The 12288-nt window shown below is 40.6% G+C and overlaps 1 protein-coding gene across 15 annotated transcripts in view; it reads left to right on the top strand.

The window, feature by feature from the left end:
* Window positions 1-12288, top strand: part of BAZ2B (bromodomain adjacent to zinc finger domain 2B) — a 183649-nt gene that overhangs the window by 97781 nt on the left and 73580 nt on the right. For 12 of the 15 annotated variants that reach the window (XM_081928237.1, XM_081928238.1, XM_081928239.1 and 9 more), the window contains 2 exons: window positions 5056-5217; window positions 11662-11850. In XM_081928237.1, coding sequence (XP_081784363.1) covers window positions 5058-5217; window positions 11662-11850 — 349 coding nt within the window. In that variant the 5' untranslated portion in view covers window positions 5056-5057. Of the gene's footprint in view, window positions 1-5055; window positions 5218-11661; window positions 11851-12288 lie in introns of those variants that run through there. The other 3 variants (XM_081928242.1, XM_081928243.1, XM_081928244.1) reach the window with 1 other exon arrangement.

Genomic DNA, 12288 nt, shown 5'->3' with positions numbered 1-12288 from the left:
TAAGTGAGGTGAAGAGAAACTTCTATCCATGCCAGAGCAAAGATGATGGAACTTGGATGTAGAGGGAGAGGAAGGGAAGTCCTTATATTATGTAAAGCGTGTTTTAGCTTTAACAAGGTTATTTAATTGTATGCAGGCATACGTGCCAGTGCCATTGGCATTGGCAGAAGAACAAAAATGTAATAAGCACTTGTTGCTTTTCATCTATATATTGATACTTTTTTTTTATTCTTTCTCGTGAACCTTTGGGGTTGCAGTCTAATTATTGCTGATCCTCACTAATGACTCTTTCAGGGATTATCTCTTACAATGTCAGCCATCTGCTACAGTTTAGAGTAATGAACTAACTGGGTACAATTAAGGTTTAGTCTTAAGTTAAAAACAAAATTCTGATGTCTCTCGGAACACACTTGGATAAAGCCTCAGTGTCATGTCAGTATTATAGTTACATTGATCAACATTTACTTTGACATGTTTCCTTTGATGTCTTAGTTTTGATGGCTGTTTTGGATTTTGTTTTGCAGCCGTGGATTTGATGTCAATATTTGTGATTTTAATGGGGATGGTTTTATATATTTTATTATTGTTTTTCTGTTTTGGATTGTAAACTGCCTTCAGTTTCTCTGAAAATTAGCAGGGGTATTTTTTAAAAAATAAACAACGGCATTTATAATTCAACTATATAAAGAACAGGATGTTTTTTCTCTGTTGATTTCTCCCCCTCTATATATATGCTAGCCTTAACGTTTCCCAGTGTCCATCCCATTATCTCCCATTTCCCCTCAAAAAAAGGAAAAAGTAACTTCTGCCAAATCTGTTGCATACTTAAATATTAATACTACAGTTGCTCATAATATCCTAAACTTCTTGCATTTTTGAGACATTTTATAAAATATCATGTCACAAATTATATTGGGTGAAAATATTGCAAGTGGTTTTATTGTCTAGGTTGCAGCATTATGGTTATGCTGATGTGCACTGATAGGAGTGCTGGGAAGGAATAAATATCAACTGGGATAATGGGATAAATGTTTCTTTTAGTACCTAGCACATCCTTTTACCACATGCACATCCCACCATGCTTGTGGCTTTGGGTTGGGGTTTCTATATTTAATTAATATTAGTCCATGATAATGTCAATGTGTTCATTCAATAATGCTAAAGAAATTGGCCACCAAGCCAGCTAAATGTAGTCATGGATCAGGCCCACTGAAACCAATGGGACAAATTCATGAGTAACTAAGAGTGAAATCCTTTACATCGTTGGTTATTCAGTGGAGATTCCTTCCAAGAAAGTGGATATAGCAGGATAGACTTATATCATGTAAACTTACTTTAACTGAAGCAGAGACATGGACATGGACAGGTTGGACACAGAGGAATGGTGGGAGGAACCAGCCCCAAAAGAAGAAGGCTCAGAACCAGAGCTAGGGACAACAATGAGTGGTCAGAGGGAGAAGAGTGGAGGGGGGTGCTGAAGAAGTAACAGAGTGGAGGCAGGGTTGTGAAGAAGCACGGGAGCCCCCCCCCCCCGTTGTGACAAGCTCCCCTCCTCCCAGTCTCCCAGAACCAGGAGAGGCATGAAGAGAGCGGAAGAGAAGTTAGCTTCATGCAGGTGCAGTCTCAGATTGCCTGGGGGAAACCCTGAAAAGGAGGGGATTTAGGCAGCTGCTTCATGGGAGCAAGACCTACTGAGTCCCTTGGGCTTGCTGATCGGAAGGTTGGCGGTTTGAATCCCCATGACAGGGTGAGCTTCCATTGCTCTGTCCCAGTTCCTTCCAACATAGCAGTTCAAAAGTATGCCAGTTCAAGTAGATAAATAGGTACTGCTGCGGTGGGAAGTTAAACAGTGTTTCTCTGTGCTCCGGCACTTGTCAGGGTCCTCTGTGCGCCAGTAGTGGTTTAGTCATGCTGGCCACACAACCCGGAAATTTGTCTGTTGATAAACAGCAACTCCCTCGGCCTGAAAGCGAGATGAACACTGCAACCCCATAGTCGTCTAGAGGTCCTTTACCTTTACCCTTTACCTGTGCTTATTAGGCTTGAAACTCTTGTGCAGATCCTATTTTTTGTAATAAAGAGTTATCCCCACTTACTTCATATGATTTACTGCTGGCTCGCCCCTGTCAGACATTGAGCTGAATGTAACCAGAATTCTTTTCACAGTTAAAACACTCTTTTATTTTTAATTTCTCTTTCCCTTAAAAAAGCAACATATTGCTTGAAGTAATATTCCTTCTAGGTTATTTATGTGTATATATTTCTGTGATCTTTTGGTATTTTTCTGGTGATAGGTTTTACTCGTTGCCACCTGTGCTTCAGTTCAGTCCATCCGACAGAATCTTCAGGCATTATGATGATAAATTAAGTAAACATCTAAGAGGGGTAGTGAGCACGAATGTGTTAGATCTGCCCTGCCACTGTTCTGTCATGGAGGCTTTCCATGGTTCTCCGTAGTTCTAAAGCACATGTGGATCCATAAGTAAGACAATGGTAATGGTGATGGTGAGAGTTGAACAAGCACACACTCCCCCCCGCACCAGTCTGTTTACTTAATCATAATGTGTGAAGTGGGCTACTGTGTATATCAAAGGTCAGTCGACTATATAATTTCATACAGAATATTTTTAGACGATTGAATAATTAGCAAGTTGCCAACATGGAACAGGAAAAGTGGCGGCACAATTTCTGAAACATTCTTATTTTATTAAACAGAAAGGAAGTGCTAATATATTCAGCAGAATCACAGGCCTACGTTCTAAGTATTGTAAATAAATCCATCAAAGTGGCACTCCAGTGATTTCTGCAGATATGTCTTTAGTAGAAACTTTAAAATGTTGAGCACTGCTGATAATATAAATGCATGGTTTTTTCTCAAGCACATTTGTATAACATTAGCTTTCCCCCCTCTGCAGCGAAATAATAATTTGCATAGGAAATATGCGTTTTGAAGTATGTTCAAGTCCTTTTGTTTCTCTTTATAAATGTGGGCTTCCTCCAGCACGCATAGCAATCTTATTGCTGTTTATAGGATCACTTATCCCAGAATTAGAGAGGCATCTGAAAGCCCCTGATCTTGCCAGGGTTGTTGAGTCTTCCCCGTCCCCTGGTAGCAGATTGGAGTACAAACAATAGTGCCATGATCCATTGTAATATGTGGGGAGATCCCACATTCACCTTTGTAAACAAGTCACATGTAGAAATGAATTCTGTTTTACCTGTTTGTGTCAAATGTCAATGATGCATAAACCATTTTTGAATGGAGTGTGCCATGTCCGAATAGTACCAGTAATATGTGGGGAGATCCCAGATTCACCTTTGTAAACAAGTCACAGGTAGAAATGAATTCTGTTTACCTGTTTGTGTCAAATGGACCCTGTCAGTGAAGTATAAACCATTTTTGAATGGAGTGTGCCATGTCCGAATAGTGCCAGTATAATTGTATGAAAATTTTGCTTTTTAATCTGTCGTCACAGAAATAGGGGGCTAGTTGAGACCGATTTCTATGAGATTATGGACTCTCTTCAAACCCCCCACAAGATTTGTTCAAGGTCACAGGCAGCATAACAAAACAAGCCAATGTTCATCATCATAGAGGAAACTATAATAAAAATAAGATGTTGCAACCTGTCATCAAATACAAGAGAATTTATCCTCTTTTTCCTCATAGGCCTTATTTATAGATTTAAAATACAGTCATACCTTGGATCCTGAACGCCTTGGTACTCGAACGTTTTGGCTCCCAAATACCGTAAACCTGGAAGTGAGTGTTCTGGTTTGCGAACGTTCTTTGGAACCCAAATGTCCGACTGGACTTCCGGGGCTTCCAATTAGCTGCACGAGCTACCTGCAGCCAATCTGAAGCCACACTTTGGTTTCCTGAACGTTTTGGAAGTTGAACGGATTTCCAGAACAGATTTCGTTTGGCTTCCAAGGTACGACTGTAATGATAAGTAACCAGAGCCATACTTGCAACTGGGACTTCTAGAAAACGGATAATTTCCATCATTTTCACATCTGCACAGTGTCGGTTGTAGGCTTTAAAGGGCACTTGGGCATGTTACCCTCATTGCCCAAACTCACCACTGTCACCCTTATTTGTTCAATTCCCTTCTCCTCTGGGCTCAGCCTGCATTGCCACCCAGAAAGATGAGGCAAGTGGAGTCTGCTGCCCCTTCTCTCCGCTGTCACAGAGGGGCTAGGTGAACAACAGCAGCAGCGGCGGCAGCAGCAGCAGCAGCAGCAGCAGCAGGGCTATGAACCTCTAGGGTTCATCAATGGAGCCCCTGCTAGAATGTGGATGTTAGCAAGTGCCCAGCAGTGCCAACCTCAAGTGCCAGTCTTGTATTTGCAGTAGCCTCTAACATGTGCAGTGATTTTAATTTATGAACATGTCTCTTACAGACAGCACTTTTGTTCATTTGTAGACTTATTATCAGGTGAAATAGAATCTGTGTTAAGGATAGGCAGATTTGTCAGTTTCAGTTTTATCTTGGTTTGTCCCCCCCCCCCAAAAAGACCACATTTTGACATCTGTTTGCATTTTCTTTTTTAAAAAATTCCTCATGAAAATTCATTAGTATTTTAATGCAAATACGTCCTAATATGCACATTTTTTAGTGGATTTTTTGCCTAATTTTTGTACGTTCCTTAATCTAATATATGCATTTTTATGCAAACTTTACTACTGTATATGTTTTCTTGTGCATATTACTTGGCCAGAGAACTGTACCACAAAATTCAGAGAAGTGTGATTTCGAAGGATGGCTGTGTTTTCGTTCTCATATGCTTTCAGAATGTGTGAATTACCTCAGTTTGTCTTTAAACATTAAGTGGGTTTAGTTTTCTCCCATCCCTATTCTGTATAACAAGTTTCTATACTTCGTAAACTGCTCAGGAGATTATTTCAGTATCAAGTGGTATGTAAATTAAATATCCAGAATTGGCCTCCGCGGTCACACTGTGTTCATGGAAGACAATCTTACTCAGCTACGAGTGATCGCCAAAAGAGAAAAGAAGAAGAAATTAAATAATAATGTGTCCTTTTTATTATAGATATGGAGTCTGGAGAGCGGTTAACATCAACAGCAGCATCAGCTTCCTCTACTACAGCGACGTCGTCTCCAGCATCTTCATCCTCTTCTGTTGTTTCAGCAGTTTCCAAAGGTAGCCTTTCTTCTGGAGCTGCCTCACTTAGCTCCACAATCAACACCTGTGGTGAATATGCCTTACCAATTCCTTTTTTACAATGTGGTTTGCTTGAGTCAATATTCTCCTGAAAGATTATTTCAGGACTTTTGCATGCAGGGCTGTCTTAAGCATATCCGGCGCCATGGTGCAAAGCTCCCTCCGGCTCCCCCCGCCCCCATTTCCCAGAGTTTTTTAGGGAGGACGGTGCTGGTGGTGGGGCTGGAGGAGGCAGGCAGCGGCTGGAGGGCAGCTCCTCTGGCAGGGAAGAGGCAGAGGCTGGACACGGCACCTCCCGGCTCAGCTGGCCACTTTGTGCCGCGGTGGCCATGGCAGACGGATGCTCCAGGTGCGGCACTGCTTCGGAGCAACATGGCGGAGGCAGGCGAGGGCGGCGAGCTGATGCTGGGAGGTGCCGCATCCAGCCTCCCCCTCTTCCCTGGCACCCTCCGGAACTTGGCGCCCCACGCCACTAGCCTCTATGGGTAAGATGCCCCTGTTTGCATGTTTGGAAACTGAGTAAATGCTAAAAGAACAATGGAACTTTTGCTTGATGAGAAGAACTTACAAAAAAAGAGGGGAAGTGCTGTATATTTGTCACATGGAGTAACAGGAAACTGAGATGGTTGCCTGTCTAATGCTGTACACGCAAAAACTACACCTGGATGTAGAGCCCTTGTGGTGCAATGGATGGATGGCAGAGGGAGGGCTGGCAGGGATGTGACCAACTGGTCAACCACATGCCCCTGTTCCACACTGTTCTTAATCACTTGGATTGAACACCTGAATAGGGCTGCAGTGCGCCTGTGATGGGTGAATTTGAATTTTGTGTTTAATTGCTGATTAATTGCATAACACAGTGGGCAAGACCAGTGTTACATAGAATGTTCTCAGATGTATGGTTAGGTCTTTGAACAACAGCAAAACATGAGCATACCAGTGCTTCATTGCTATCATCCCGCAACAATACTTATGCAATTGCTGTTCACGCTGCATGGTTCAATAAAATCTAGTAAATGCTAAATTTACTAGATACTCCAATATGAACACAATTGCATCCTTACCTTTCTTTTCAACTCCCAGTCTCATTGTTCACGTGACCTCTGAGACGCACATGATAATTTGTTAGTTTACCAATCTCAGTGTGTGCAAAGTTCAGGAGAAAAACATCTACTTAGATAATTCACCATTTATCTTTTACAGTATTAGCAGTTATTGTTTTCTGTGATACAAAGTCACAAACACCTTCATCTCGGCTTGCAATTAGAGAGGCTCAGGTTTCCTCCAGTTCAATATAATTATTTTCTTTGCAGTAATCAATAGTCTATTAAGCAAGCTTGTAATAAACTTCAGTAATTCTGCCACACAAATCCCAAGGCAGAGACTGAGCCCAGGCTGGAACCCAGGGTGTTGTGCCAGAGAGATTGTATTACAGATAATATGTTATTTGTGGGTACTTTGAAATCAGCTATAACTGTATAGTGTGATTTTGGAAAAAATACTTTTTCAAATGGGTGTAATTTGAGCACAGTAATTATGTTACACATACATTTTCTGTTGTATTTTTAAACCATTACCTTTTTGAATCAGGAGCCAGTTACTCAAGAGTAGTCTTTTGAGTATTCCCATACAGTTCAGTTCAGTGGCACGTCCCTGAGGGCTGTATCAAAGTTTATGCTATAAGTAATTACTGGGGATATGCTTGTAAGACCCTCCTACAAATGGAACAAAGGGTTAAGAAATGTATTTTGACATAAACCTCCATACAGTGCAGTCCATTTCATCAAATAGGTGTTATCCTGAATTACAGGTTAGCATATACACAACCTCTAAATGTGTAAACATAATGACATCTAAAATGGACACCTGAGTTCAGATCCCTGTACTAAAAAGAAAAGAAGGGAGAGATTCATCATGCGTGAAGGAGGGAAAGAGGAGGAGAAGGTTCACATAGTGCCAAACCATAGTTTGGCATTACGTTTGAACAAGTTCCTATGTGGAAATATGGTTACATGGTTCAGAGCATTAGTTATACAGTGGTACCTTGGGTTACAAACACCTCGGGTTACAAACACTTTGGGTTACAGACTCCGCTAACCCGGAAGTATTACCTCAGGTTAAGAACTTTACCTCAGGATGAGAACAGAAATCATGTGGCAGCAGTGCAGCAGCAGCGGGAGGCCCCATTAGCTAAAGTGGTACCTCAGGTTAAGAACGATTTCAGGTTAAGAACGGACCTCCGGAACGAATTAAGTTTGTAAACAGAGGTACCACCTCACAATGAAATCTGTTGGTTAGATGAACTTTCAAACCTTATATCAAGGTTCTGAGCGTATTTAGTTGGAACTGCTTGGGTGTTTGGTACCTTCGGCTACAGAGTGTATGAAAGGGCTTCCTTGGATGCATCCAGCTAGCCCTGTCCTCCAGGTTCCAATGCATGTGATGGCAAGTCTCCCTTGAGTGATGCACAATCAACTATCAGTCTGCACGCCTTTATGATTGGCCAGTGTTCGTGTCCTCATGGAAGGAGCCCTCCACATATACATCTGTACTGGCTGGGGCATAGCTCATTGTCATGTGAAAGGGCTAGAAGGTCCTTTCTTGGAAGGCCCTTCATGCATTGGATAGCTACCCGCAGGAGCAGAGTGCATGAACTTTAACTTAAGATAACTTTAAATGAAAGCGACTTACTACCTAGTACACAGCTATGTTTACAATCGTGTTGTAAACTCAAATCCAATAATCAGCCAAATTCAATCAGTTATATTAAGACTATTGCTCTCATAGAACTTGCTCCCACAGGAGGCAGTGACTACCAACTTGGATGGCTTTAATAGAGGATTAAGCAAATTCATGGAGGACCAGGCTATCAGCCTTGGCTAGGCACAATGGCTGTGCTCTGCCTCCACTGTCAGAGGCTTTACACTCCAAATACCAGTTGCTGGGAATCGTAGATGAGTGCAGAGTATTGTTGTATTCGTGTCCTGCTTGTAAGTTTCCCATAGGCATCTTGTTGGCTACTGAGAATTGGGTGCTGGACTAGATGGGCCTGATTCATCTGAGTCTTCCTGTGTTCTCATCTAGACCCCAGCTCTGAATTTGTACATGTTATTTTATGGCTGACGTTTGAAAAGTGAGGTGCACATATTTCCTTCAACATATGCATGGACTTAATGTAATACATATACCTAGACTTTCTACAACCAGAGCACACATTTTACCCTTCAATGTATTAGTATATGCATTTTGATGTAAGTCTTTTTCATGCTTACCCCTCTTTCTTATTTATAGTTTTTAAATATTGGTACCCAATTACTACAAATGTTAATTAAAATAGATGTTTATTTCATCTGCAGTCACTCCTGCATGATTAGGCTTTCTTCTCAATATTTTTTTTTTAAAGCACAGAAGGCACATTTGCCACTACTGTGAATTTTACGCTTCTAATATTGAGAGGCATGTTACAACAAGCTGTTCAAAGATCAGTGTTTTTAGGGAAAACAACAGTCATGGTTTTTGGGTGCTATTTCTATGTTCAAATCAGATAATGAGAGGAATCATAGGAATGAAGCTTTCACTCCCATAAACTAAAAGGTAACCTCAGTAAAAGGTATCACTTTCTCTCCTTTATGTGGTTATGAGAATTGCCTTCTGAAGCCCATGGAAAAGAGAATGTCTGCATATCTCCAGTATCTTAAATGTGCAACTACTGGGGTGCAGTGGGATGGGTGTGTGTGTGAAATCTAGATGATCAAATTTGTGCCTCTCTTGCTTTGCAAGGGATTTTGTTCACCAATGTTTTATGTTTAAGGCATTAGTTAAGTATTTATCCCTTTTAGTTCTTTTGAAAAGGCTTATTATAGTGCAGCACAAAATTCATTAATATTAATAAAGGCATTTGCCTTTATCGTTCCTTGTTACTAAGACACCAGCACTGTCGAAATGGATGCTGGCCTTTTGGGTAATACTTTCAATCATTTATCTATGTACTGGCTAGTAGAATTTCAAAAGCTTTGCTGAAAAATATTCAACCTATTATAATGTAAGTCAAGAGTCTTAAGCAATGTAGTTTTGTATTAAATTTCATTATGCAAAACATGCATGCAGAAAGCTGGCACCTTTAAACGGGAACGAAAACTAAAACCGAAAAATGAAAGGAAATACAAATATTCATCTCCAGCCAGAATATTAATGTATCAGGAAACAAAAAGATAATGAGTCGGAGGAAAGGAGAGAATCGGTATAATTCACCGTGCTGTCATATGACTTGCTTTGAGGACAAGCCAGAAACACATTCCTTTTTGAACATATTTCTTATGTTTTCTTAAAACACATATTTTAAAATTAATATCTTTGGTTCTTGCTTGCATATCCTGGAAAAATGTTTTCAAGAGCCCGATTGTAATGTTTTCATGTTACAGAGTGTTATTTTTATGAGTCTTTGCAAGTGTAGCAAAATTGTGCTCAATATTCTGACTTGGCTCATCCTAAAATTACTGTTTGAATTTAAAATGATTTCAGTGCTTGTTTGCATGATCGCTTTGATGCATTTGCCTCTTCATGTACAGTAGTTCAAATTTGGATTTATAAATTTGGTTCTGTTAAGCATAAGGCTAAAGCGTCTGCATAATGAGTTCACCCTGGAGCAGTTAGAGCTAACTTACCAACAGACCTACTGGGCTTACACTGAATACAAGGTCAGTCCACATAGCTGTGGCACACAGGGCTCAGATCTCCAACAGACGGGAATGACCAAGTGGCTTAGGAGAAAAAGCTCAGAGGTCTGCCACTGTTGCTTCCCATCATCTGCTGCCTGAGAAAATTGTTGCACTCAGTCTAATGGCAATGGACAAAATATATATGGAAATTACTGTTGGTGCCCCTCGATGTTGAGAGGGCTTGTGTTCGACACAAAATGTGCAATAACATATAAGCATGTCTAGCTCACGCCATATTCTGTCATAGTAGAGCTCTGATACACATGGACACTGACCCTGGCAAGTCTGGTTTAAATTGATTTATTGTTGCAATTATCCTTACTTAAGCAAATTTGGGGTTTTTAGTGATCCAGCGTAGAAAGAAGCTAGCGTCAGACCACAATCTCACAGAAGTGTTGGTTTGAAGGGCCATGGTGACAGGAGACTTCTCTGCATTCTGAGTTAGCCCAGATTAATGACTTGCCCTATAGAGGCAGCCAATACCAATTAGAAGTGGCCTGTTTGTGGCTGTTTACACTTACTTCCCTTAATTCATGTGCAAATACGCTTTCCTTTGCCTTTCCCCTAGATGGCTTTCCTTGCATCGCTTCTGACGTTTGCAATGTGCAACTGCTGTTTTACTGCTCTTCCTGTGTCACTTAAGTAACGCCAGAAGTTCTAGGCCACTTTGGTGGAGCTCACAACATGACTTCTTTCTCTTCTTGGAAAATGGGGCAACACTAGTGTTTCTTCTGATAACTGCAGTGTTTCCCCTCTCTTTACCATGCATGGGCAATGAAAAAAAAGAGTAAAGGATGTTTGGAAGTAAAGGGGTTTGTTCTATGCACAAATGCTCTGAGGATGCAAATAGTACCACCTAGTGATCAGTTATAAACATCACAAGAATTATCCCTCAGCATAATAGAAACAGCAGCTGAAAAGTGGGGAGAGGAAAGCATATTCACTTGAGAGTAGGGATGGATGAATCTGGCAGTTCAGTTTCTTCATTTTTCAGTCTACCGGTCTACCACCCATTCCCACACAGTAGCCAACCAGATGCCTATGGGAATCCCATAAGCAGGACATGAGGGGAACGGCCCTCTTCTGCTGCTAGTTCCCCAGCAACTGACATGCAGAATCACTATTAGAAGAATGAATGTAATATTTTGTGCATCAACATTAAATTGCTTAAATTCCGCTTTAAACACAATAGATGTTTTGAGTGTGTGACCAAAAACAGTGGCTCTAACAATCCATCGCTTTGTCATTTGCTTCAGATTTATTTTCTGTTTAGGAGAAATTGCCATTATTTGCATTGTCCCACTGAAGTAAAATAAAAGATTTGTATGTTAGTTAATGGGAGACGAAAGCTCCTGTTTGTGTATTTTCTAGCTATAGAAAGATCTAGCACTTAATCCTTCAAGGTACGCGAAAAGAATATAGCACCTTAACCATGTCAAAATTATTATGATCCCTTTAGTTGGAAGGCAACTTGAGTTTTCTTTTGTACTCGGATCAGTTCAGATAATAAATATTTGAAAAAATCAATGAAAGCTTCTCTCTTTTGAGAAGAGGAAAACAATTAATATGATGGGTAGTAGTTTTGCTCGGAGTTGGGCCATTGGAATTTGTGAACACGTTAAGACCATTCATTTCAGTGGACCTGGTCTGAGTGAAACTTAGTTGAATACCACCCGATATATTTGCAAGAACATCACAAGAGCAGAATGTGTGTGTCTTTGTAGTGTGTTTTCATGTGTTGCATTTCCCCCTTCAGGACATTTATTCAGAACAGCTGGGGATCAACCGTGTAACCTGTCCACAGTGTCGAGTGCCTTCCCAATGGTCAGCCACCCAGTCTTTGGTCTACATACAGCCAGCTCAGGGCATACAGAATTTGGTGGCTTGGGGACACTTGGTACACCCACAGCCTTAGCAGCACATCCCCAACTAGCACCTTTTCCAGGTAAGCACTCATTACAAGAAATACTAATTGGAAGGTGTGACTGTGAAGGTTCCTAACCTAAGTAGGTGCAAATTTTATATATTCCATTAATAAGGGTAGAATAGCAGCCCAAGAATAAATTTTTATTTTACTGTTTGTTTGTTTGTTTGTTTGTTTTTTTAAAAAACAATTAAAAAAACCCCATGTTTTCAGTCTTAATAAAGGCAGTTTGGATGAACATAAGCAGAACTGGAAATGCCTGATCAGGAGCCAAATGGTCAAAATCAATTCAAGTGTTCCAGAATAAAAAAAAAATTCAGGCTTGGCACAATATTTGGAAACTAGTATCCATTCATTTCAGCTTTCAAGCGTTTACTTTCAAGTAATCATGTTTATAGAATTATACACTCTTTATGGGTGGGGTGGCTTTAATTTAGCTATCTTCAGTGTCACCATGTT

The sequence above is a fragment of the Podarcis melisellensis genome, assembly GCF_964234715.1.
Source record: "Podarcis melisellensis genome assembly, chromosome: 1".
Lineage (NCBI taxonomy): Eukaryota > Metazoa > Chordata > Lepidosauria > Squamata > Lacertidae > Podarcis > Podarcis melisellensis.
Note: the sequence above shows the minus strand (reverse complement) of the source record. Positions and strands in the feature narration are given on the sequence as shown.